The sequence below is a fragment of the Sycon ciliatum genome, chromosome 1, assembly GCF_964019385.1.
Source record: "Sycon ciliatum chromosome 1, ocSycCili1.1, whole genome shotgun sequence".
Taxonomy (NCBI): Eukaryota; Metazoa; Porifera; class Calcarea; order Leucosolenida; family Sycettidae; genus Sycon; species Sycon ciliatum.
Window position 1 is genome coordinate 28,728,210 of NC_088643.1, and position 23,509 is coordinate 28,751,718.

General features: G+C 48.4%; 3 protein-coding genes across 3 annotated transcripts in view; 2 read left to right on the forward strand and 1 right to left on the reverse strand.

Annotated features, from left to right (window-relative positions):
• The first annotated feature begins 209 nt into the window (after nt 1-209).
• Nucleotides 210-6,590, forward strand: LOC135821611 (sushi, von Willebrand factor type A, EGF and pentraxin domain-containing protein 1-like). The gene is made up of 5 exons (XM_065334610.1): nt 210-380; nt 1,717-1,866; nt 3,322-3,498; nt 3,772-3,846; nt 5,841-6,590. Exons 3-5 carry the CDS (start codon nt 3,366-3,368, stop codon nt 6,068-6,070), a joined length of 438 nt encoding a protein of 145 aa, XP_065190682.1. The 5' UTR covers nt 210-380; nt 1,717-1,866; nt 3,322-3,365; the 3' UTR covers nt 6,071-6,590.
• A 1,771-nt stretch (nt 6,591-8,361) lies between these two features.
• On the reverse strand, nt 8,362-17,029 carry LOC135806928 (uncharacterized). The gene is made up of 4 exons (XM_065321081.1): nt 16,766-17,029; nt 16,305-16,369; nt 9,402-9,456; nt 8,362-8,639 (listed from the first exon to the last, which is right to left on the reverse strand). Exons 1-4 carry the CDS (start codon nt 17,012-17,014, stop codon nt 8,610-8,612), a joined length of 399 nt encoding a protein of 132 aa, XP_065177153.1. The 5' UTR covers nt 17,015-17,029; the 3' UTR covers nt 8,362-8,609.
• A 5,622-nt stretch (nt 17,030-22,651) lies between these two features.
• The window catches only part of LOC135821619 (uncharacterized), a 30,802-nt gene continuing 29,944 nt past the window's right edge, over nt 22,652-23,509 (forward strand). Inside the window, exon 1 of the mRNA XM_065334618.1 lies at nt 22,652-23,024. Within this exon, the coding sequence (XP_065190690.1) occupies nt 22,973-23,024 (52 nt within the window). The 5' untranslated portion in view covers nt 22,652-22,972. The remainder of the gene's footprint in view (nt 23,025-23,509) is intronic.

Below are 23,509 nucleotides of genomic sequence, written 5' to 3' on the forward strand. Positions count from 1 at the left end.
TTTTTTTGTTCTTGTTTTTTTAGCACACTGCAACAAAGCGCGATGATCGCAGCTCAGCTCAAACGTGGCAAATAATGAAGAATCCTTGTGTATCAAGGTCAAGGTGTGTGTGTGTGTGTGTGTGTGTGTGTGCCTGTGTGTGTGTGTGTGTGTGTGTGCCTGTGTGTGTACGTGCCTGTGTGTGTACGTGCCTGTGACGTGTACAGCCGGTGTGTGCACACCGCTAGCTAAACCGACCAACGGCTACTCCCAGGGCACAAACTATTCTGCTGGAGGCAGCGTCGTCTTCGGCAAATATTCCGGATACAACCTGCAGGGAAGCATTGTGCGCATCTGCCAAATTGACGGTTCCTGGAGTGGGGCAGCTGCCTCATGTAATCGTAAGTCGAATTTCAAGAGAGCCAATATATCCCTCTTGTGTAGAGAAGCTTCAGGCTTGTAGGAAAGCAGATTCTGGTGGCGTTGATCTTTCCTATTTACAGAGCATGTAATAGTCTGGGTGTTACCTGCCACTTTTCATCATCACAAATGATGATCGTGCTTATCACAGGACCCAGGACCAGTCGGGCATCTCAGCCTGAGTCCTTAGGATATAATTATGTTATACTTGTAGGTGTATGGTTAGGGTGTTTCACCGGGTAGAGGCGACGGTTTCAAATAGGACACAGGTTGCAAACCGGAACGGACTCAATATTCACTTTCTCTCTTGGTATTTTGATTAGAAAACATATGTCACAGTGAGACTACGATGTGTTATACTCCGAGCCAAAATTTCATGGCTCTGCGATGACCAGACGCGCCATACCAAGCAGGTGAGGTTTTGACGTGTTGCTTCGCACTGCGACTTGAGTTTTACGACTTTCGAAAAATCAACTTCTTGTCGCAGGTAAACAGCGGCTCGCCTCTTGCCAATAAAGCACCGCATACCAATCAAAACTAATGGAAGCACACACAAGGCTTATTGTTACCCTGTACTGGCCGTCGTGGAGCGATAGCAATTACCTAATTTCAGACCCAGAGTGAATTTGACGTGCACTCTAAAACGTGTCCGGTTTGGAGCCACTGTTAGCTGCTCCCGGCTAATGATGCCCCCTCACACCGGAACACAGGGGTTTTATATGATTGGATAATTTATAGAAGTATTCGATAAGAGTGTAGACAGAAGGAGAACAGGACAACGACAACTCAAGACTAGACTAGAACAGAACAGAACCTGGAGCATGCGCTCTTCTATGTGAGTGGCTCATTGCCAAGGGGAACGAGCGGGAAATACGAATAGTGAGTATTCAGGTCGTAGCATACATACACCTATTACACCACCTCTGATTTGAACTTTTTTGAAGCGAAAAATTTGGCAACTTGGAGGCAATGGGTCAACACAAAGGAGTGGCTCAGTTCGATTGACTCTGGCCCCAGAGCAAACTTCAACATGCCAGTTTCCTTCCACAAACATATTTCGAGTGAAAAATCAACGCTGATGATCGGTTTGGGTCTATACAAATTTGGCTGTCAAGGCGTTCCGGTATCGAACCGTCTACTCTACCAGAACACTGAGTTGTTGGCATAAGCCGGTAACTTTTGTCGAGCCTGTTTTAGGCTACCACCTCCTCCAAATATGCTAATATCTCTTGACTGTACAAAAGAGATGTGCCGAGCAGACACTTTCTTCATCTCTTGACTGCTTTGTGTGTTGTGTGTATGGGTACGTGTATCCAGCCATTCAACTGCAGTGCCAGTCTGGCTACCTGCCCTGCCTGCGTTCCAGTGGCTGTATCCTGCCATCACAGCGCTGCGACGGTGTTTGGTACGACTGTGCTGATGGCTCTGATGCACAGTACTGCCCAGGCAAGGTCACACCAGCTCCAGGTAAGCACCAGCAGCAGCACTCATAGTAGTACCATGACTTCTATTATTATTACTGGGTGCGACAGAGCTCTCGGCCATTGAAGAAAATGTTGAGTCACCTCCACCACCACACTGCGCTCTTTAGCCGACTAGACCCTCCTGCACACAACCATCACCATTGCGAGGACACTTCCGTAGACGATATTGATAAACTCCTTCAGACAGCTGTTTCGCTAATACATAGCTCATCAGTGAAGGTAGATATTGAATGATTAAAAATATAGACCAAACTGCTATTATATAGGGGGTTTCCACATACAAAACTGGCATAGCTGAGGTGATAACGCGGGAAAAGGAAAGTGTGAAGTACTGTTGACGCGCATTGGACATGCATGCAGCGTCGGATATTCGGCGCGGAAAATCAATCACTATTCAATGCAGAAATAACGTGCCAGAATCAGAGTACTATGTAGCTAGTAGTGAGAGTCTGTGTACTAGTATTGCAGTTGTCCGAGCGCCATGAAGGCCTGCGAACGCACCTCATGACCCGCCGACGTCGACAGCCACAGCAGCCCCTGGGGCATGACACTGTACTGCTCGCCCGTCGCGCCAAGACGCTTGGCAGTCACTAGGCTTCATGCCACCGATGTTGTCCGCAAGCTACCTTGTTATCTGCCCATCACCCACTGCCGCTGACACGCTGGGAGGCCCCGCGGCATTCGCCCAGTATATCGTCGTCAGAGCTGTGTCGACGGTACAATAACGCTGGTAGAAACAAACAGTTGGTCGTATGGTATTGCGTCCTCCGGATTGTCCCTTGACTCGTCTTGTCCCTCTTCTTGCTCTGACGCTTATGACTTCTATTACAAGCAAAATGTAGAGCTACTGTTGACCGCTATTCACTGCTGTATTAATTTTATTACTTTGCATGGCCATGTTGAGGCAGTCTTCGCATCAATTTCCTTTACACAATGCGTGTACTACAATGTATTCAAAACCAACGTCTGTGCCACGCACACATACGCAAACGTTTTAGGGATGAAACGAGTATATCGAATACTCGAGCGCTTGCTCGAAAATTCGAAAGGAGTGAGGACTCGTTTCGCAAAATACTCAAAGTATCTTATGCACAGTGTACTGTTTGCTTGTACATCAAGCATGTCTGTTACTCTGACCAATACTGATAACCCATGCAAGTGTGAAAGTATTACTTTTCCCTACTTACCAACAAAAGACGTAGTTCAGACTATTTCCTGCACTAGGCTGCATGCAAGACTACATGTGTATCAGGCGTAATACGTTCAGTGTTACGAGAGTGTGTGCAGTACATTGTTTTATGTTGTCAGTAAAATACTCGTACTCGCTCGAATACTCGCTCGTTTTTTCAAAGAGTACTCGAGTCCTCAATTTTGGCACTCGTTTCACCCCTAGGCACGCACTGAATGCCTGTGCTCTGTGCACTCTGTGCTTGTGCAGGTCAAACCGACTGCCGGGTCCTGTCGCCACCGGCACTGGGCTCAATGACCGTGAACGGCTTGATGTTCAGCAACATGACCACGTTTGTGTGCACATCTCCCTATGTCCTTATGGGCTCGGCCGTGCGTACTTGTGAAATCAACGGCCAGTGGAGCGGTGTGCAGCCAACTTGCGTCCGTAAGTACATGTACCAATGCTCGACTGGCTTGTATTATGCATTCCCGTTCATCACACCGCTCATACTGTCAAATGCTGCCTCTTCTCATTCACAATGGCATGGGTCACAGTAGATAGGCCTGGTGCAGGTATTGCCAGTTCCTTGCTTGCTGCAGTACAGTATGACATATTAACTTAGCTGGTAAGCAGTGCATGTGTGCATGGCAAGTGTTATTTTTGTCCATTGCTTCCCAACCCATGTGTAGTGACGACTGCTGCTCTGAGTGCGGCCAGTGACGACTGCTGCTCTGAGTGCGGCCAGTGACGAGCTAGTCAAGGACTCCGTCTCAGAACGCATGACACAAACGTGTAAGCCTAGTATTGCTGCATAATTAAGAGCAATTTCTCCTACTGCTAACTGCTGAACATGTTGTGTCCTTCACAACTAGTTTCTTTGTTCTAAGAAGTCTGCCTCTTTCATCGATTCGTGTTTACCTAGCTGCGTTACGCTATTAGTAGCCTATTACCTGTTGTGCAATGGGACTGGCCTAAAAGCTGCTCGCTCAACAGTTGTGTTGCATGGCATACTCGGAGCGAGAGACGGCAAGCCGCCTCGGCATATTTGCGGATAGAGCTTTTATTAGAAAGGAAAAGGACATATGGATACGAGTTAAGAGTAACTGTCCACCACTGTAACTAGCTACTACAGTAAAAAAAATGCAACAACTAGGCACAAAACTGACAGAGTGCTGAGACATTCGACGACCTGACTCCTAGCTTCAACACATCTCCGTAGCGCTAACCAACAGCCTTCCAACTTGGAAGGTTCAAGGTTGAAAGGAGTGACCAAAGAGGGGAAGGTAAGCGCAACGAAAATGAGCACAAGCTAGTAGTTAGCTACAGTCCCACAAGAACAAGAAATGTTGATTGTTACTGGACGATGACGAAACCAGTATTACCTTTCCCTCTTTGGTCTCTCCTTAACACTACGGAGATGTGTTGAAGCCAGGAGTCGGGTCGTCAAATGTTTTAGTGCCTGGTTGTTGCACTTTCTGACTGTATTTAGTATATAGTGACAGTTACTCTACACTCATATCCATACGTCCTTTTCCTTTCTACATTAATTTTATTATTGCCATATTGGCTCAACATCCGAGTTTCAAAGAGCTTTTAGTGGACGACTTAATCCATTTTCGGCAATACTTACAACGATCCAATCAGTCATATTGTAGATCAGGCTATGCTGTGGGTAAGTGTACTACTGGCCTTGTATGGCTTATTGTTTGCCAGCGAGTATTTAGCATCATCTACTAGTATTCACTCGTTTGACAGCCAAAGAGTATTTGTGTGGGAGGCTGGGAGTCTCGCACCTGACTTGGTCACGTTGCGCCTGAAGGTCACTAAGACGCGGCCATATACGGTGGAGCCGTCGCAGTTCCATCTACTGTCGACGAAACATGCCCGGTATTGGCTATTCCGGTACATGACAGCCCATGCCTGTAGCACCAAGCCTGTGTTCACTTTTGCCAAAGGGATCCACCTTACTCGGCCTTATTTAAATATGATACTCTGTCACGCTCTCAACTGTTATCAGGTTAGCTCCCGCTCCATGCCCATTGTTGGAGCGACAGTCCTGGAATCCAGAGTTGCAAGTGAGGTGGTGATACGGCAAGCAGACGGTGGTAAAGTACGGCTTAAAAGCTCTACATCTGGCAAGTGGCCGGCATACCACCCCAATGGACATCGGAACAGTACACGTAGAGTAGCATCTCTACGTGACAGGGTATGAGCGCAAGTGAGTTCTTATGCTCTATTAATGTGCATTGATTCTGTGACTATAGTTGGTGTACAGATCTCATCACATGTGCCTTAGGTGGGATTTGCTATTGTCACTGTAAAATTCAGCCCTAACAAACTGTGTGATGGATGAATTTGACTCCAAGTATCTGCTTTTGGGAATGCCATGTATGCATGTCTGGCGTTCCCGTTTTGCTGTTGTGGGGCTGTGTTCGTATCGGTGTGTTCCCGTTGAAGTTGACGGGGCACCACGTTAGTGGATTGTGCCTGTTTGAAGTTGCCAGGCCAATCCTGTAACGCACACCCGTTTGCTGATAATTGGGGACATGTTTGTTCATTTTGCTCGAGATTCACATGGCTGCGCCAGTTGCCTTGCGCGGATTAGACTGTTATCTGGCACTAGTTTTGATCTGTTTTATTCAGATTCAGATCAGCTATTGTTCCTATACGAGAAAATCTGTGGGTGCACATCCAATTCATTTGCAGATTTGCGTGCTTCTCCTGCAACGGGCGTTTACATGGTACATGGTGTGTGGGCGTATGTGTGGTGTGTTCATGCTGTACAGGCCAGTATTGCCAAGCACTGGGGACCTTTGGCAATCTGAAGAATGTTTTGTCCGAGAATCGATCCTTGGATCTGTGGCGTTGCAGTTGTGGTGCTCCCGACCCTCTTGCGAGATGGCCGCGGAGACTTGGCGAAAAGGTTCGAGACATATGGTATCTCAATATCTTCCACCACAATCAGTACATCAGCACCACCATCGAGTGTAGCGACATCAATAGAAGACGCACATGATATCATTCACCCTTACGGCCTTAGCGAAGACCCGGGAATACCTGAGAAGATGTTAGCCGCAACTTCACTGAAAAAGTCGTCGGTGACAACGGCACTCCATATTTTAGCTGCATGCAGTTAGGTCTCTCAACAAGTGTACCCAAAGTTTTCAAGCTAATACACAAGCAAATTCACTAGGGGCCGAGTATATTTTCCTACACCTCTCCCTGTTTGTTGTTGTTATTTCTGCATTCAAATTGTTTGTGTACCTGTACATTTATTACAGTAGAGCCACGCATCCACGGCTGTTGTTTCCAAGGGGTCAGGCTCGTCAGTTATACAAAACCTTTCAGCAATCTGGCCTTAGGCTTAGTTCCTTGACTTCTTGTACCACTTTCTTAGATGCACATCCCACTGGATAGTGAGCAATACGTGTGTAGCAGAATCTGTATTCCAGAAAAGCAGAGACTTGAGTCTATTGACACTGCGTTTCTTTTTAAAACGTTATTGGCTGTGGTGTTCCTAGAGGTATACACGTACATTCCTGGGTCCCACGGTCTGTGACGCCCGACTGTATTCGTGGTGCCTCAACAACTTTTAATTTTGTGCACTCGGGAAAACCTGCCTGAGGCTGTGAGGCTGCAGAGTGCTGGCTGTGTTTTGCTTTAAAAAACCATCAGGTCTCCCCAGATTTTCTAGTCTGGACCTGAATTTTGCCACTCTTCGGTTTCAAAACCTAGTGTGGTGGTGGAAAGCCTAGCAGTGTTGTGTGTGCATGTGTGTATTTTGTACAGTGCTGGCCAGAGAAATCCAACCTCGTTAATAAAGTAGCGCCGCGTTCGAGAGCACAGACCGGTCCAGTATGTTTACTACTAGGGCTGCGTAGCGCCCGGTGCAATTTTATTCATAAGGTTGGATTTCTTTGGCCAGCACTGTAGTTAGAAGTAGGTCCTCTAAGGTCCTCTGTTTGTGCGCAATTGTGGTCACAGTGGCAGTAGTGGGTGAGGGGTAGACTCAGTTACTACGAAGATTGCGTATACATGATGGTGCATACAGTCATGTAGTTGAATGTTACTTCGGGCTTAGACCCAGAGGTTCTTGCAATGATGACCCTGGGTTTATGTACATGTATCATTCAGCTACCGTTGTCACAATGGCACTAGTTGATAGAACACCTGTATAAGTACAGGCTGTATATCTAGCATTTTCCAAAATAGCACTCCGTACTTCGAGGCTGCAGCCGTTTTTGCATGCAACGTTGTATGTGTTGATCGGTTGACAGCATGTGACAAAGCCGAGGACACACTAGTGTATCAGGAGCACTGTTTTTTAACACAGTGCGTCCCCCGCCTTGTCATGTTAATTTATCAAACAAGGCTTACCTATACCAACATTATACATGTAGGGCTGTGCATGCTTTCAAAATTCTTCCTTGTTGAAGTAGAATACCGTGCTTGTGGGGGCTTTAGTAGTTCCTTTGCCAGATGTTCTATGCGTATCTCAATGACTTATCAGTTTCAGCACTCGGGCAAGGCACATTCGGGCCTACACATGTAGCCTACAATTCTGGCTTGGAGGCATTATTTATCTATTTTCATGGCTGCTAGGTTCATCCTTAGTTAAGAGTTATTTCTCCGTGATTCGCTGATGTGTCCACAAAGGACGAAACAGCTAGAAAGTACTAGTGCTGTCCCCAGATCGTGTATTCTAAATCCATAATACTGACGCTCAATCTCCAGACAGCTGTTTCAGCCTTTTTAGGTCCCATCAGTGGAGCTCAGAGCGGGAGGTTAAACAAATGGCAATACGGTCTATATGAAATGAACAAAAAAAGCAATTTGAAAATGGCTCAAAGCATCAAAGTCAGCGAGCTATCTGCAAGACACGCACAAAGAGAGCTTTGCACGAAGGCAGATACATATTACATACACCTTTGACACTAACCGAAAAGAGTGCTCAATCAAGTCAACGCAAGGCAGCGTAATGCGGTGATCGAGTCTATAAAAAGCTATAGTGACATGTAGCCAGGTCCCCAGCACAATAAGCTGACTTGCATCATGCTAAAATCGTTCACACAAATCTCTTATAATAATTATAATAATTATAGATTGTAGGATAGGGTGGTTGCACCAGGAAGTGCTGTCTCTGCGATAGTGGAACCAGCCAAGATTGCAGTACAGTCGTCCACCATCAATCCAGCACTTCATTGGCCCACGCCCTCGATACACCAGCATGATTTCCGGAGTTATTACCATTCATTGACACATGCCCCCCCCCCCCAGTTCTTCGGCAATTGACCCGAGTTCTATTTGGGCCGCACTACTTTGTAGCAGTCATACTATAGTACTAGAACTGGATGCACGTGATATCCACTGGAGCTGGCGCTGGCCATGAGCTGACCCACCGCCGTGCCTCCCAGTGTCAATTTTGCTTATGTGATCCTACCACAATCTGGAACATTATCAGTACTCGCCTCTGTTGACTTGCCAGCACTAGTTCTGGTGGATCCGGGCATGTTTCTGCCTTCTCTTCAGCATGTATTCTCCTGCAGGTGCATCTTTCACCTCCTTCTAATGCGCGAGGACATTTTCTGTGGAGATTCAACGAAACATACACCAGAAAATACAGAACGGAACAGTGGCTGCCAATGCGACACAAGTACCACATAGACCTAACAACTCATAAGTACCCTGGGAGTTAGATGCATTTACGGGCAGTATGCCAGGATTTGCGCAGCTAATTTAGAATCAGATTAGCAATGCTGTGTGCTACCTAGGCGGCATCTTGGACTCAAAAACCAACCGATTGTGGTCCAACCCAACCGACAGCGTTGTCGGTGGGTTCCGATTGGCAGGTGTTGGATGGACGTATGATCTATGCGTCCCCACAAGTAATGAGAAGTTAACAATGCCACTAAGGATATATCGCGGACAGCAGTACAATGAAACTGGGCCATTCATTATCAGCAATATCAGGGGTATATCCCATCCGATAAGACGTACAGCTCGTGTATGGCGGACTTTACAGCAGGTCCCGACATAGCTTGCCCCGTGCCCTTTACCACTCCTGGGCCAAAACTGTTGTACAATATTCGAGAGGGTCTAGCCTAGTGAGTGTGAACAGAACCTGGCAAACCATATCTCCAAGTGATTCACATGTTGGTATATTCTCCGTTATCTTACATCAATTCCCAGCAATTTGACACCCGAATATTCTCGCACCACTACTGCTGAAGTACTGACCACAAACCATGTTCCATTTGACTTACAAACGGAACTTGCAAAAGGCATGAGAGCACTGGAATCTGTAAAGACTCTCGCATTACTTACAATTTATTAGCCACCATACATACCTTTCGGGAAGTCGTGTTGGAAGCAGAATGCTCGGAGAGCAGAGCTGAGTGAGATCTGCATACAGTAACACAGCGGCAATGAATCACATGAACAGAAGGAAGCAGTCGTATCCGTACACATCTGAATATGCGCTTATGGGAGGAAAATCCGTGCGACAAAAGAGGACCGCGTTATGCAGGTGTATGTCTTACCCGGGTACGTACTAAATGAGTTCCACCGTACGTATATAATTGTATTGCAATTGAATCACTTGACTGACTGGAGCCAAAAATATCAATTGGCACTTACTCCGGTTACCCGAATGTTTCGGTACCACTATCATTAGGTTTGTTGCAATCGAACCAAGTCATAGTTGAGTCATTTTCAATGCGTTAGGTGTTACCTGACGTGCCCACTGCATCAGCCGCTATATCATATTCCACCAGGCATGCACCAAACCAGGCGCAATGCGCACACTGATGATGGTGGTTGTCACACAACGAGCAGTAGTAAAAGTGAAAGGACTTTTTGCATGTGATTTTGTTGTAATTTGTGCCAGTCGAATTGTCTCAGTGTAACTAGTTTATCGTTAGCTTACTAGTTTGGTTATACAAATGAGAAAGACCAAGGAACTACAAGTTACGCTATACTGTCCACTAACACCACCAGTTACTAAACAATCAGCTCATGCGATAGCATTACACGACACTGAACAGCTCTAGCACATCTTGGATGCGCACTCCAACAGCCTTGTGGACGACGACCGTCATTGGAGAATCGGTCCGTCGCTCCACCAGCCCGGCGGCACAGTGGACAGTGCCTTGGGGGTGTCAGGCATGGATCAGGCTGATAAGGACGTGGTGGAGACGGAAATGATGTTTGCAAGGAAGAGTGATGATATGCGTATGTGCTCTCCGCCAGTTGTTGAAGCAACAGTCCGGCAGTGGAAAGTCGGCAAGGTTAAAATAAGTGACCAACTGGGTGAAAGTACACCAAATGTGGCCCATCTCTTGAATGGTGCGGACCACGGCAAGGACCTGAAGTTGAAGGTCGTCAATGGCAACACCGCATGGTCGACGTCAATGTGAACATCAAGCCATCAAGTTGGTGGAACTATGGAATGTCCGTCGCAGGCTGCAGCGACAGGGTAACGTGCTCAGGGAAGAGTACAGCGACGATGATCAGCTGTGTCTTGCACGCAGTCGTGTTGATCGTGGCGTGCAGAACAACAGAGTCAGTTGCGGTATTCGTACATTTGTCTGTTTAGGATTGTGATCCCCAGGAAGTCCTTTGGTGAGGAGTGATGTCACGCAACGAGCAGGAGTCAAAGTGAAAGGACTTCTTGCATGTGATTTTGTTGTAATTTTGTAAGGTGTGGTGGCAGAACGTTCAGCTGGTAGTGGGTGATGGGCTGGCGGTGTGACAACAATTACGGGCTTGACGAACGACATAATTATGGCGAGTCGATCTTTGGCCAGTTGCTGAGTTGGAGATCGTCACCGTAGACCCAGAGATCTGGTCCACGGTCCAGGGGTTGGGATCCCACTGTGGTGAGAGCTTGTGTGCCTGCTCATTGCGGCGTAAGACGCGCTGACCAGGAGTGAGGATGGGGGCGTTTGACCGGCGGTTGGCATTGGCAGCATCGCACTGGGATTGGCGGAATTGCTGGTCACGGTGGGCAGCTGAAGGCAAGTCTGGTGCGGCTGCCGTAATGCAGGGTATACTGTCGCGGATGGGGCGACCAAACATGAGTGTTGCCGGTGCCTCGTGAGTGGCAGGGTGTGGCGTGGTGCGGTACGCTAGGAGCCATTGGTCTAATGCAACATTGATGTCTTCGCCAGCTAGTTTGGCAGTTCGCAGAACTTTGCCAATGGTACGGTTGAGGCACTCGACTGCTCCGTTTGCTTGTGGCCACAAAGGAGGGGTGTGGCGGTGCTGGATAGCGTGTTGCGTGAGGAAATCAGCAAAAGCCGAAGAACGGAACTGAGGACTGTTGTCCGAGACTAGCTCTTCGGGCAAGCCGAACATGGATAATGTAGAGCGCAGAGCTTTAACAACACCGGCCGTAGTGGGTGTCGTGCTGAACACGTTGATGACCGGGTAGCGAGTCAACTGGTCGATAGTGGCAAGCAGGTGCTGACCGTTTGGCATGGGTCCATACAAATCGACGAAGACTCGTTGCCACGGCTTGGTGGACGGTGGTGTGGGCACGGACTCCCGGAAGTAGCGGTGTCGTTGAGAGAGTTGCTTGGCACGGAATACATTGCCGGCAGAGTGCTTCGGCTTCAGTAGCCATGTTGGGCCACCAAACCTTGCTGTTGAGCCGTTGCTTGGTGCGGACAATATCTTGGTGGCCCGCATGTGTAAGCTGCAGGGTAAGCCGTTGGAGGGCCGTGGGAATGACGAGACGGTCGTTGCGGAGTAGTAGACCGTCACTCTCAGACAGTTCATGGCGGAGGGCAAAGTACGGGCGGACCGTGGTGTGGTTGGAATCCCAGCGGCCAGATTGCAGAGAGGAAAGGATGGCTTGCAGTGTGGGGTCTGCGGTGGTGGCGTCCGCAATCTCCTTCAGAGCCAACGCATTCGGCTTAGCTGCTGTAGCTAGGGCATGTATGTACGCAGTGTCTTCCTGTGCGCCGATGTTTGGCAAGTCGGGATGAGGCTGCGGATTGCGACTGACGACGTCGGCCGGGTGTTCTGGGCCAGGCTTGTACTGGAGCTGGAAGCTGAGATCCTGCAGGCGGAGGACCATGCGCTCAATTCGTGGCGGAGGTCTTGATCCGACGGCCATGAGTTGCAGGAGCGGCTTGTGGTCAGTGACAACGGTGAACTGTGGATCACCTTGTCAAGTAGTGGTGAAAGCGAAGGCAGCCAAACTTGACACCCAATGCTTCCCGTTCAGTTTGAGAATATTGCTGCTCGACGCCGGAGAGTGCACGGCTGGCGAATGCTACAGGTGCATCGTGGCCGTTGTCTTGGCATTGACACAGGATTGCGCCGAGGCCGGTGGGCGATGCGTCGACATACAGTGATGTGTATCGCTTGCGGTCAAAGTATTGCAGCATGCAGTCTTCGGCGATGGCCTTCTTCAGTGCATCAAATGATTGCTGCTCATCAGTTCAACGCCAAACAGTACCTTTCTTAGTGAGAGCAGGGAGTGGCGTGATGAGATCGGCCATGTTACGAATGTAACGGCGGAGGAAGTTGGTGAGACCCAGGAAACTCTGTATGTCGCTGACGCAAGATGGCGTAGAGAATGTAGCCACAGACTGCTGGTGGCTGGGAGAGGCGCGGATGCCCTTGTCGGAGTAGACGCTAGCCATGAACTTGAGCCGAGGCTTGAGGATGTGACATTTGTGACATTTGGCTCGGTTGAGTGTAACGTTGTGATCTTGCAGCCGCTGGAGGCAGGCGGCGAGTCGTCGGTTGTGCTCTTCGACGCTCTTACCAAAGTTGAAGATGTTGTCGTGGACGTTCTTCACACCGTCGAGGCCAGCGAGCCATGGCGTCCAGTGTGCGCTGTAGGATCTCGGATGCGGACGATACGCCCATGGGCAGACGTTTACAGTGCAAAACTGCGTAGCGACGTGACTCAGGGTGGCCTGGCTCTCCACAGCGGTAGCAGAGCGATGTGCTGGATTCCCGCTGGCCTGGAGCGCGAGTGGCGACTGGGGCAGGTGGCTGGTGGTACGAGTTTGCAGCTGGATGTGGCGAAGACTGCATCGGTCGACGCGACGGAGTTGAAACAGTAGTAGGAGGCGGCTGTGTCCTTTTGTAGAACGGTGGCTGATGACGGAGGGCATTGATCGAGTCTTGTGTGCGCCGGAACGCCGTCGTCTGTTCCACTGACGCTTCAAATGCTCTGGCGGCCTTGAGCGCCTTGGCGAGATCAAGGGACGCAGTCTCCAGCAGTTTTCTGCGGAGTGGATTGGACGTGCATCCTGCCACAATTTGATCACAGAGAGCCACGTTCTTCTGGGCATCGTCGGCGAAGCTGCAGGTCGTTGCCGATGCCAGCAAACGAGTATAAAACGTGTCTAACGTTTCGCCAGGCTGCTGGGTGACCTGCCGGAAGTGGAAGCGGGCCATTCTGGGGCTCTGCTTCGACTGAAAGTAGTCGGCGGCGGCGGTTATGAGGCCGTCGAGATCGTTGCCAGTGTTGGCTAACGTAGGGACAAGCTGCTGGATGTCCTTGCCGGCCACATACTGGAAAGTGTCTCTCTGGCGAGTGTCATCCGAGATGCCGGCTGCTGCAACATAGATTTGGAAACACCGTTCCCAGGCAGGAAAATGGGCAGCAGCGTCGTAGAGACTGCTGTAGATCGGGAATGGCTCCGGAGGCGGTAGTGACAGTAGGGACATGGCGAGGATCAGGCGTTTGCCCGCAGCGCTAATGTAATGTTGTTCTCTTGCTGTATTCCAAACAACAACTAACTCGGAGCTCCGGAAAGCTCCGCAATAGTGAGGTTTTGCATTCCGAATTTCGGCTCGGCGTTCTTTGGTCATTTGTCGAACATCAAAATGTCGAATTTTCGCACCGACGTTTGTTTTGCAAGTCGAAAATGATGTGTTTTGATTTCGTGAGCCCCAGCATCAGCAATGTCCTGTCCCGTGCTCCTTTTCTTGCTGATTCCGACAAACTTTGATCGCGCCCAAAGAGTCGAGGGCCAAACCTGCCTCCTCAGTCGCCTCAGAAAAACCAACTCCATGGCCAAGTCAAATTTTATGGGTATCGCCATAGTCTTTTCAGCCACACAGATGACGGTGAGGACATTCCAGGTGAAAGAGAGTAGACAGGCAGTGGAGAGGAGCAATCAGAGGTAGCTGACGATGCTGATGTCGTCAAAGACGCCTGCGAAGCCATGCCAAGATAAGAAACCTCTTTGAATAAATCACGCGCTAGCGCTCTTCCACAAGAAAAATCATCCGAAAAATATGTTCGGCTAAGTGAGCTTTTTCCGAACAAACATGCCGCATCTTCGTGTGCATTTTCGACCTCGCTCCCGCGTGCCGAATCTTTTGCCGAATTTCGGAATGCAAAAACCTCACTAATAGTGAGGTTTTGCATTCCGAATTTCGGTTCGGCGCTCTTCGGTCATTTGTCGAACATCAAAATGTCGAATTTTCGGACCAACGTTTGTTTTGCAAGTCGAAAATGATGTGTTTTCATTTCGTGAGCCCTAGCATCAGCAATGTCCTGTCCCGTGCTCCTTTTCTTGCTGATTCCGACAAACTTTGATCGCGCCCAAAGAGTCGAGGGCCAAACCTACCTCCTCAGTCGCCTCAGAAAAACCAACTCCATGGCCAAGTCAAATTTTATGGGTATCGCCATAGTCTTTTCAGCCACACAGATGACGGTGAGGACATTCCAGGCGAAAGAGAGTAGACAGGCAGTGGAGAGGAGCAATCAGAGGTAGCTGACGATGCTGATGTCGTCAAAGACGCCTGCGAAGCCATGCCAAGATAAGGAACCTCTTTGAATAAATCACGCGCTAGCGCTCTTCCACAAGAAAAATCATCCGAAAAATATGTTCGGCAAAGTGAGCTTTTTCCGAACAAACATGCCGCATCTTCGTGTGCATTTTCGACCTCGCTCCCGCGTGCCGAATCTTTTGCCGAATTTCGGAATGCAAAACCTCACTAATAGTGAGGTTTTGCATTCCGAATTTCGGTTCGGCGCTCTTCGGTCATTTGTCGAACATCAAAATGTCGAATTTTCGGACCAACGTTTGTTTTGCAAGTCGAAAATGATGTGTTTTCATTTCGTGAGCCCTAGCATCAGCAACGTCCTGTACCGTGCTCCTATTCTTGCTGATTCCAACGAACTTTGATCGCCCTAAGAGCCGAGGGCCAAATCTGTCTCCTCAGTCGCCTCAGAAAAACCAACTCCATGGCCAAATCAAATTTTATGAGTATCGCCATAGTCTTTTCAGCCACACAGATGACGGTGAGGACACTCCAGGCGAAAGAGAGGAGACAAGCAGTGGAGGAGCAATCAGAGGTAGCTGACGACGCTGATGTCGCCTGGGAAGCGATGCCGAGATAAGAAACCTCTTTGAATAAAAATCACGCTCTAGCGCTCTTCTACAGAAAATTCATCCGAAAAATATTTTCGGCAAAGTGAGCTTTTTCCGAACAAACATGCCGAATCTTCGCGTGCATTTTCGACCTCGCTCCCGCGTGCCGAATCTTTTTGCCGAATTTCGGAATGCAAAACCTCGCTAGTATGATGCCAACAGAATGTAATGGTGTGCGTGCATGCGTACAGAGTCGGTGCGTACCGACTGTCAGCACAGGTGTGGAAAGCAGCATATGTAAATGGATAGGAGCACAAACGGTGCCGCGTGCATATATGTGTCGGTAGAGCATGAGACTCTTAATCTCAGGGTCGTGGGTTTGAGCCCCACGTTGGGCGCCAAATGTCGTCTCGGTTGGAGAACGAGCTGCCTCTACTATACCCTCGCCACGTCACACATCAAACGGACTAGTCAAGTGTTTTTTTCTCTAGAGCTAGAGAGAGAGCTATTCATTACTACACTTCAGGAGACGACGGGAGAACTGACAACTGACATGGCGAAAGGAAACATGATATCGGAAAGTGGTGCCCTCATCAGCACAAAAAGTGGCGTACTCGATATCATATCAGCACAAAAAGGTGCACGTGTCAGCAATACAACAAAGCAGCGCAGCAGCATGTACGGGTCAGCAGCACAGAGACACAAATACAGCAGCAGGTACGACAAAGAGACAACACGTGCAGCCACATGTACAACATAATTATGGGTGTGACAGTCCATATATGTACGTGTGAACACTACACACGATGAGAACATGCAAAGTATGGAGACCCAGACTGTGTGGTCAGCAGGACACAGTCCGTACAGGATGGAACAGACAACTAAACGTAATATAGCACCACGTACCGGCGGACTAGTCGACGCTGATGGGAGAAGTGGCACCCCCTGAGGCAGCTACGGATGCTAGAACTCTACAGCCAGACCAACACCAATATAAAACAAAAAGGTACACCACACCAGGAAGCAAGTCAAATAAAGATGTGTGAACAACAGCCACACACCACAGAAAAGCATACAGAACAAAAACTCAATTACCGACACCATAGACACTGCAAAATCCAAACGGGAGGAAAATGCTAACTCCCTGAGGACACTGAGCATGAGGCAAACGAGCAAGCAACCTCTTGCCGATGTTCCACCGTGTAACAACAACCGCGCTGGCCACCGGACTGTATGGTAGGGGTATTACACCTGGACCTCAAGACCAACGGGCGAAGGACAGCAGGCCGGGCCCAGGTAAATACAATGAGGAGCACTGTATACAACTACAGAAATAACCCAAACCCATGCCAATTTGACCAACATACCTTCCCTGCGCATCCATTCCTAGTGTACGGGTCTGAAAGATGAAAGATGGAGCGCTTGTATACACGGGCCCGGAAAGCCTGCTTCGGCCGCTCGGCAGCAGCTTCGTAGTGGTGGTCAAGGGTCGAAGACCGACGGATACGGATCAACTCCCCAGTGAACACACCTTTGCCCATACTACAGGGGTGGTTACTACCGACAAGCAGATACAGGAAATGATTGGTGAACTTGAAATGAGGATTCACCGCCATGTATCCCTTAGTACGGAAAACTGTGGTGTCCAGGAAATCAATGCCATCATGTGCCAGTTCATGAGAAAACTTGAGGGCCGAACACTTATTAATCCTATCTAAAGTGCGCTGAACTTGACCTTCGCAACCATGGAATGATAAAGCGTCTATAAACCTGAACATCTAAACCCTCCCCCTCTAAGATCGGCAAAACGTACCGATTCTCCAAATACAGCATAACAATGTCGGCATACTGTAAGACATGTATATATAACGAGGAAGTAAATCTAACGTTTTAACGGATGACATTTCTTCGTTATAATAAGATCCGTTGAGGCCGTACTGCTTCATATATGTTGTGTGTGGATATGGCAAAATACTGCAAGATCGTTAACATGTCTTCTCGTTAACCTATGAATTTTGGACAATCGTTAAATTTGCGACTCGTTATAATAACAGGTCTTACAGTAGACCACTGCTGCAGGCGAACCCATGGCAGTCCCTTGGATCTGCCGAAACACATCGTTACCATACACAAACTCATTTTTCTTCCGAATGACTGACATCAAGGAAGTCACTGCTGTTAATAACCATGTACGAAGGGCGAGGGGCATCCACCTTGTACACCTGTGTGTGATATACCACGACAACCGAGCTCGTTGGGGATGTTGGTGTAGTAAAGGCTGGTCACATCTATACTCAATTATAAATGATCGTCCCGCACAGGCAAACCTTCTACCAAGTTGATGAAATCCGCAGTTGAGGTCAGAACAGTACTTTCCTCACATACATACGGGTTCCGTAGAAAGTCAGTGAACTCAGCGGGATAGTAGCCAGGACTATTTAGATTAACAATAGGCCTAACCTTCAGGACCCAGGGCTTATGTGTTTTGAGAAGTCTCCTGAAAACGGGCATGCGCCCCCGGTGCGACTAAGAACAGTGACATATATTAGTGGGCATACGATGCTCAATGCGATGCCTAGTCATGGCGAGTAAACGATTGACTCGGGTCGCTCACACGAAGTCTCAACACAGCCTTGAGCCTGTTGGTTGCCATCGGCAGTCTAGCCGCATGCTCATCTAGCCCATCAGGCAAAAAAACAGTCATTTATAATGTTTGGCATTGTGATGCTGGGTACGACCTATATCATCATAGTGAGATCAGTCCAGGACTACTATCACAATAGACTGCCTTTGAATGTGCCCGAGTCCGATCGCGTTCTAGCTCCCAAACTATGTGCTGCACGTGTACACTCCGCCTATGGTTAGTCTACTCCAGAACAACGCCTGGAGAGGTTCATTGGGCCGGGGCATGATGTCCCCCCACCCCATTCCCCCCCCCCCCCCTGCACCTGAAGTACCGGTATTGCCCCCCCCCCCCTCCCCAAACAAATTACAGGACACAGATGGAGCACTGGGGAGCACGTAGCAGTAGGCAAAGTTGACGATGCCAGTGCAGACACGGCCTGACCTCGGTCACCACACTGGCACCGTAAAGTCTCCAAGGGACATAGCTACCAGAGAACACACAGAATGGGAGTATATAGTGCTATCCCGGTGGATAGACAACCCCCTATACACAAAATATCTACTGATAGAGTTCTGTGTAGACCCTATGTGCACATATGTGTGGATGAGTACTGGTAAATGGACAGCTAACCCTAGTCTAAATAAAATAAAGGTAGAATGTAGACCCTGGGCAAAAAAATAAGTAAATAAAAATATTGACTAGTTTGAGGGAAAGACACAAACGGGAAAAGTCTGAAGAAAAAATTGACTGTCACCAAAAAAATAATAATAGCTACACACACGAGGGAACTCGGATGGAGAGCCAAGGATTAAAATTGAAAAAGAGGACCATCAGTTTACGAGTTATCCGTTTTGTCCAACACTTACGGATATAAACGTGATGCAGCTAAGCATCAGGTCGTTGAATGTCAGGATCTCATCAGTCAGTTTTCAAAAAGTCACTGCCGGAGGCGGAATTCAAGTGCCGGATTAAGATGTAGGAATTGAACGAAAAAAATTGGTTTCGTCAGAAAGTGCGCCGGTTGGCAAGGGTTCCGGATAAACAAGTGCCGGATTAGAGAGGGACGACTGTACCTAGCAATAAGTGTGCAGAGTGTGCAGCCCAAGGATAATCATCCCACGGCAAAGTTTATTGTTTAGGGCATAGACTCACAGTAACAGGCTCACCTTTGCTGCATCTCACACCGCTTCACACGGTAATCTACTGTATCACCATGGTAATTTCTGTTGCACATTGCTGCTTGTTTAACAAAAGGCAGAAAACACACCGAATTTCCAGGAATTACCATGGTGATACGGTACTTTAGCTTGAACCTATTGTATGACGGGTTTTCTATGATTCATAATGACCCAGAGAGAAACAAACCGGTATCGAATTCCAGTCAGCGACGCAATTCTTCTGAGGTGTAAAGTGACTTCAAGAATATGTTGCAGAAAACTGCGATGCATGCTGATTATTTACTGTGCCCTATTGTGCACCATATACCAGGTGTGTTACTCAGGGATGAAGTAGATGCACACAAGTACCGTGCATCACGGCACAGGTTAGGTTTGCTCCTAGCTGCTACAGTGTACTTGTGGTCCGAACTTGCACTCTACTCAGCTCTGCATACGCAAAGAGTGCTGGTGCCGAAATGAACCAGAAGGGTGCTGAGTGGGACGCAACAACACTGACTCTGTCTACCCATGTACACAGATATGATAGGGTATGCAGTACCTGCTCTAAGATTTAACACAAACCGGGTACACGTCTACCTGGCACAACTCCTGCAACACTGGGCCAGAGCCAGATGCGTTCAAGTGCGGCTACTGTGTGTCAGGGAGTCGTAAACTTACTTTCGACTTCCTGATGTACATGATTGTACATGTACATGTATGAACGTACTCGCACTGGGCACTCTGGCCGCACGCATCTGCACGCGTATGCAGCCTGTCAGTGGCGGTATACCCTCGAAGTATAAAAAAGTATAGTACTCGACAGGACTTCCGACCGGGTCTCAGGTAACCCAGTGTTCTTTTTCCAAAAGGTCCAAGTACTCACGAACAGGGTCACTGACCTGGCTCTGGAGCAGACACTGGTAATCTAGGTCCAAGTTTGCTCGATTATGTTCTGACGCTTCATGTGCTTTCATAGCCAAGGTTTCTCACTTTCTTCGCAAGCTCTTTTAGTCTTGAGAGTTGACAACTGCTTATGGTTGTGTTGGCAGAAAACATGTCAACTAATCTGACAACCGTCCAACCCCATTTTACTGGTAAGTAGTCAGCGAGTGGCTTTGATGGGGCCATACTAGAGGGGAAGTTACGCGGCATATTTGTGCTTCCTTTTTGAAAACACGTTCTCGCTCGAAGGGTTTCTAAACTTTATCCCTGCGCTCATTGATGGAGTTCATCGATGGAGTTGCCAGCGGCACTCTACAGAAGAACAATGTTGTCAAGTTTTTTATGAAAAATTGTCAAACATTTTCAAATTGCTATAAGTTTGGTTAGGGTCGGGTTCCACTGCGGCTCCGCAGCTCCGCTGCTCCACGGTACTTGGCTGCATGCAGCAGAGCGGCGCGGTTCCAGTGACACTCGCCATTCACGGTACCGCGATCGTGCTCGACGTTTTTTGATGACATTTAGCCTGCCTGCGCGCGTGTGAAATCCAAAAATATCCTCGTGTTCTGGCCTGTGCAACGAATTAAAATTCCCCCGAATAAAACAATTAAGTGCGGGAAACAATGCAAGCCGTGGCCTCGCTGGACCAGCTCGTAATGATGACGTTTCATGCCGTGGATGATGTGCGGCGGAGCGGCAGTGGAACGCAGCCCTTAGGCAAAGGAAATTTGTCATTAATTTGTTTATGCTGCATAGATGGAGAGCTGCACACTCTGGCTTATGGACTCTCGCCTACAGTGTAGTCGTACTGCTAGTGTACTGGCATTACAGAAGACACGAAAAACGAGAACATAATTATGGCGAGAAAGTAATTACTGGCTAAGAATTGCCCTAAGACTTACCGCTTCTCAGTGCTCCATACCAGGAAGTAGTACAATAGTTATTATTCCTACTCCCTGCTCCATACGAGTGTTTTCTCCTCATTCTCTGCATCCTTTACCCCAGGAGTCTCGTCCATTTAGCGGCTCAAATGCTTGAGCTCCGGATAGCGGAAAATAGCTCGTCGTCCATTAGTGGCTCTAATAGTACCTGGTCTGAAGTGTCGCAGTCTAGCAACTATGATTTTTTCCAGGAGGGTAAGGGTTGCAAACCCAAAGAGACCCTAAGCTTCGTCTATCAAACAAAACAATTGCCCTAAAAAATGGAAGAGGAAAAGAGTGAGCGAGCTGGTCTGAGCGCGCTACTTTTCAAAAAATAGAAGCCGAAAGCCATCAAAGTCAAAGCATTCTGGCTAGCGCGTTTGTGTATGTCACGAGCGCTAGCGCGCTAGTCGCAGCAAACGCTCGCAGGCCAGAGTTAGCGCTATTTGGGCTGTTTGCCGCACGCGGCAGCTGGATGGATCACGTGATCCAAGCTGACAAATAAGGTCCGATGGTTCAGCTACATTGAGCCACAAGCATCCGGAACCTGTGTTTGACCGAATTGCGCGAAGCCGATCGATCCTAGCCCTGTACAAATTATTGCAAAGAAAAACGTGTGATGCGTTGACACCCGTACACATGTTGTAAATCACTGGTGCAAGGAGCATTGCGTCATAAATAATGACGTCAACTTGAAATTCTGTCGGGACAGCAGGGTATGTGGGACTGAGTTGCACACTCTGGGGGGTTATGTACTCTTGGTATACATGTAGAGTTGTAGACCCAAACCGATCATCAGCGTTGATTTTTCACTCGAAATATGTTTGTGGAAGGAAACTGGCATGTTGAAGTTTGCTCTGGGCCAGAGTCAATCGAACTGAGCCACTCCTTTGTGTTGACCCATTGCCTCCAAGTTGCCCAATTTTTCGCTTCAAAAAAGTACAAATCAGAGGTGGCTCCAAACCGGACACGTTTTAGAGTGCACGTCAAATTCACTCTGGGTCTGAAATTAGGTAATTGCTATCGCTCCACGACGGCCAGTACTCGTACAGAGTAACAATAAGCCTTGTGTGTGCTTCCATTAGTTTTGATTGGTATGCGGTGCTTTATTGGCGAGAGGTGAGCCGCTGTTTACCTGCGACAATAAGTTGATTTTTCGAAAGTCGTAAAACTCAAGTCGCAGTGCGAAGCAACACGTCAAAAACTCACCTGCTTGATACGGCGCTTCTGGTCATCGCAGAGCCATGAAATTTTGGCTCGGAGTATAACACATCGTAGTCTCACTGTGACATATGTTTTTAATCAAAATACCAAGAGAGAAAGTGAATATTGAGTCCGTTCCGGTTTGCAACCTATGTCCTATTTGAAACCGTCCCCTCTACATGGTAGACCGTACCTACGACAGGCTACGTAACGACGGTTACGTAGCTAGCTACGTAGACTCTACGTGTAGTGTGCCGTTGCCATAGTGGCGAATCAAACTGACGCTCTCAAGTCTCATCGCGGTGAACCAGAACCGTGTGCTAGAGAAGAGTGTTGTGACAGTGATGTTACCCAGTACTACTAAGACTAAGTACTACTAGTCTATGGTCTGTCGACGCGCTTGATGCTCAGTCAAACGCTAGCAAGGGCGATATTATTATCGACCTGTTGAGAGTGTCCCGTTGAATTTCAAACATTGCAATATTTTGATCCAAACCCTAGCCTAGGCGGTGGCTAGCTCATTTTGTCTTCGTGGCCATCGCCTGTGTTGCTTGTGCACACAGTTTGCCGGGCAGTCCGTCGTATCTCGTATATGTATTCCACGGTTTGGCAATCACTGATTCTGTGTTCGGAAAATTCGTTCATTTGCTAAGCCCTTGACTGCATTGGCTAGCGCTAGCGGAACGATACCCTCAGCGTCTTGTAGACCATTGCTCCTACGTGGCCGTCATGTTTCGGCCGGAAAGTTCCGATTCAGACGATGGCGATGGCGACACTCCAGGTACGTATGATGATGTGGTGGTGATGTATGTGCGCGCGTGCGCGTGTGTGTCTGTGTGTGCGCGTGTGTGTCCCATATGATGCAGTGGTATGTGCAGTTGATTTCCAATCGAGAGGTTGCGGGTTCAATTCCCGACGATTATGGTCGCACACGTCTTTCTTCTCTTTCTCATTCCCCTAGCTCTTCTTTCATTCTCCTGGGTGGTTACCAACATCCAGTGCATGACGGAGTATGTAGTGTGGTGTGCAGGGGCGTGCTCGGCTCCCCTTAGCCTTGCTTCCAGGGGGGTGCACAACTAAGACAACAGCAATTATTTTCATAAGGTTGTACCGGTGACATTATCAGATATTTGTACATATGACGTCATTATTCCCGTAGCTATGCAGAAGACGTTACTTCAGTAACGTCTGGCGCTAGCCAGGGTCCACACAGCTTTAATTTGGTGTTTGTTTGTGTGTTTGTTTGTTTGTGTCACGCCTGGCGCT

Bases quoted from the DNA above. Each gene is read 5' to 3' on its own strand.
- LOC135806928 (XM_065321081.1), bottom strand. From the start codon at position 17,014: ATGGCGGTGAATCCTCATTTCAAGTTCACCAATCATTTCCTGTATCTG. The intron at 9,457-16,304 runs GTACGTGGTGCT...TACTGTATGCAG, and splicing joins CAGCGTCGACTAGTCCGCCG to ATCTCACTCAGCTCTGCTCT. The intron at 8,640-9,401 runs GTATGTATGGTG...GAATCTCCACAG, and splicing joins CCAACACGACTTCCCGAAAG to AAAATGTCCTCGCGCATTAG.
- LOC135821611 (XM_065334610.1), top strand. From the start codon at position 3,366: ATGACCGTGAACGGCTTGATGTTCAGCAACATGACCACGTTTGTGTGC. The intron at 3,499-3,771 runs GTAAGTACATGT...GAGTGCGGCCAG, and splicing joins TGTGCAGCCAACTTGCGTCC to TGACGACTGCTGCTCTGAGT. The intron at 3,847-5,840 runs GTAAGCCTAGTA...CATGCTGTACAG, and splicing joins AGAACGCATGACACAAACGT to GCCAGTATTGCCAAGCACTG.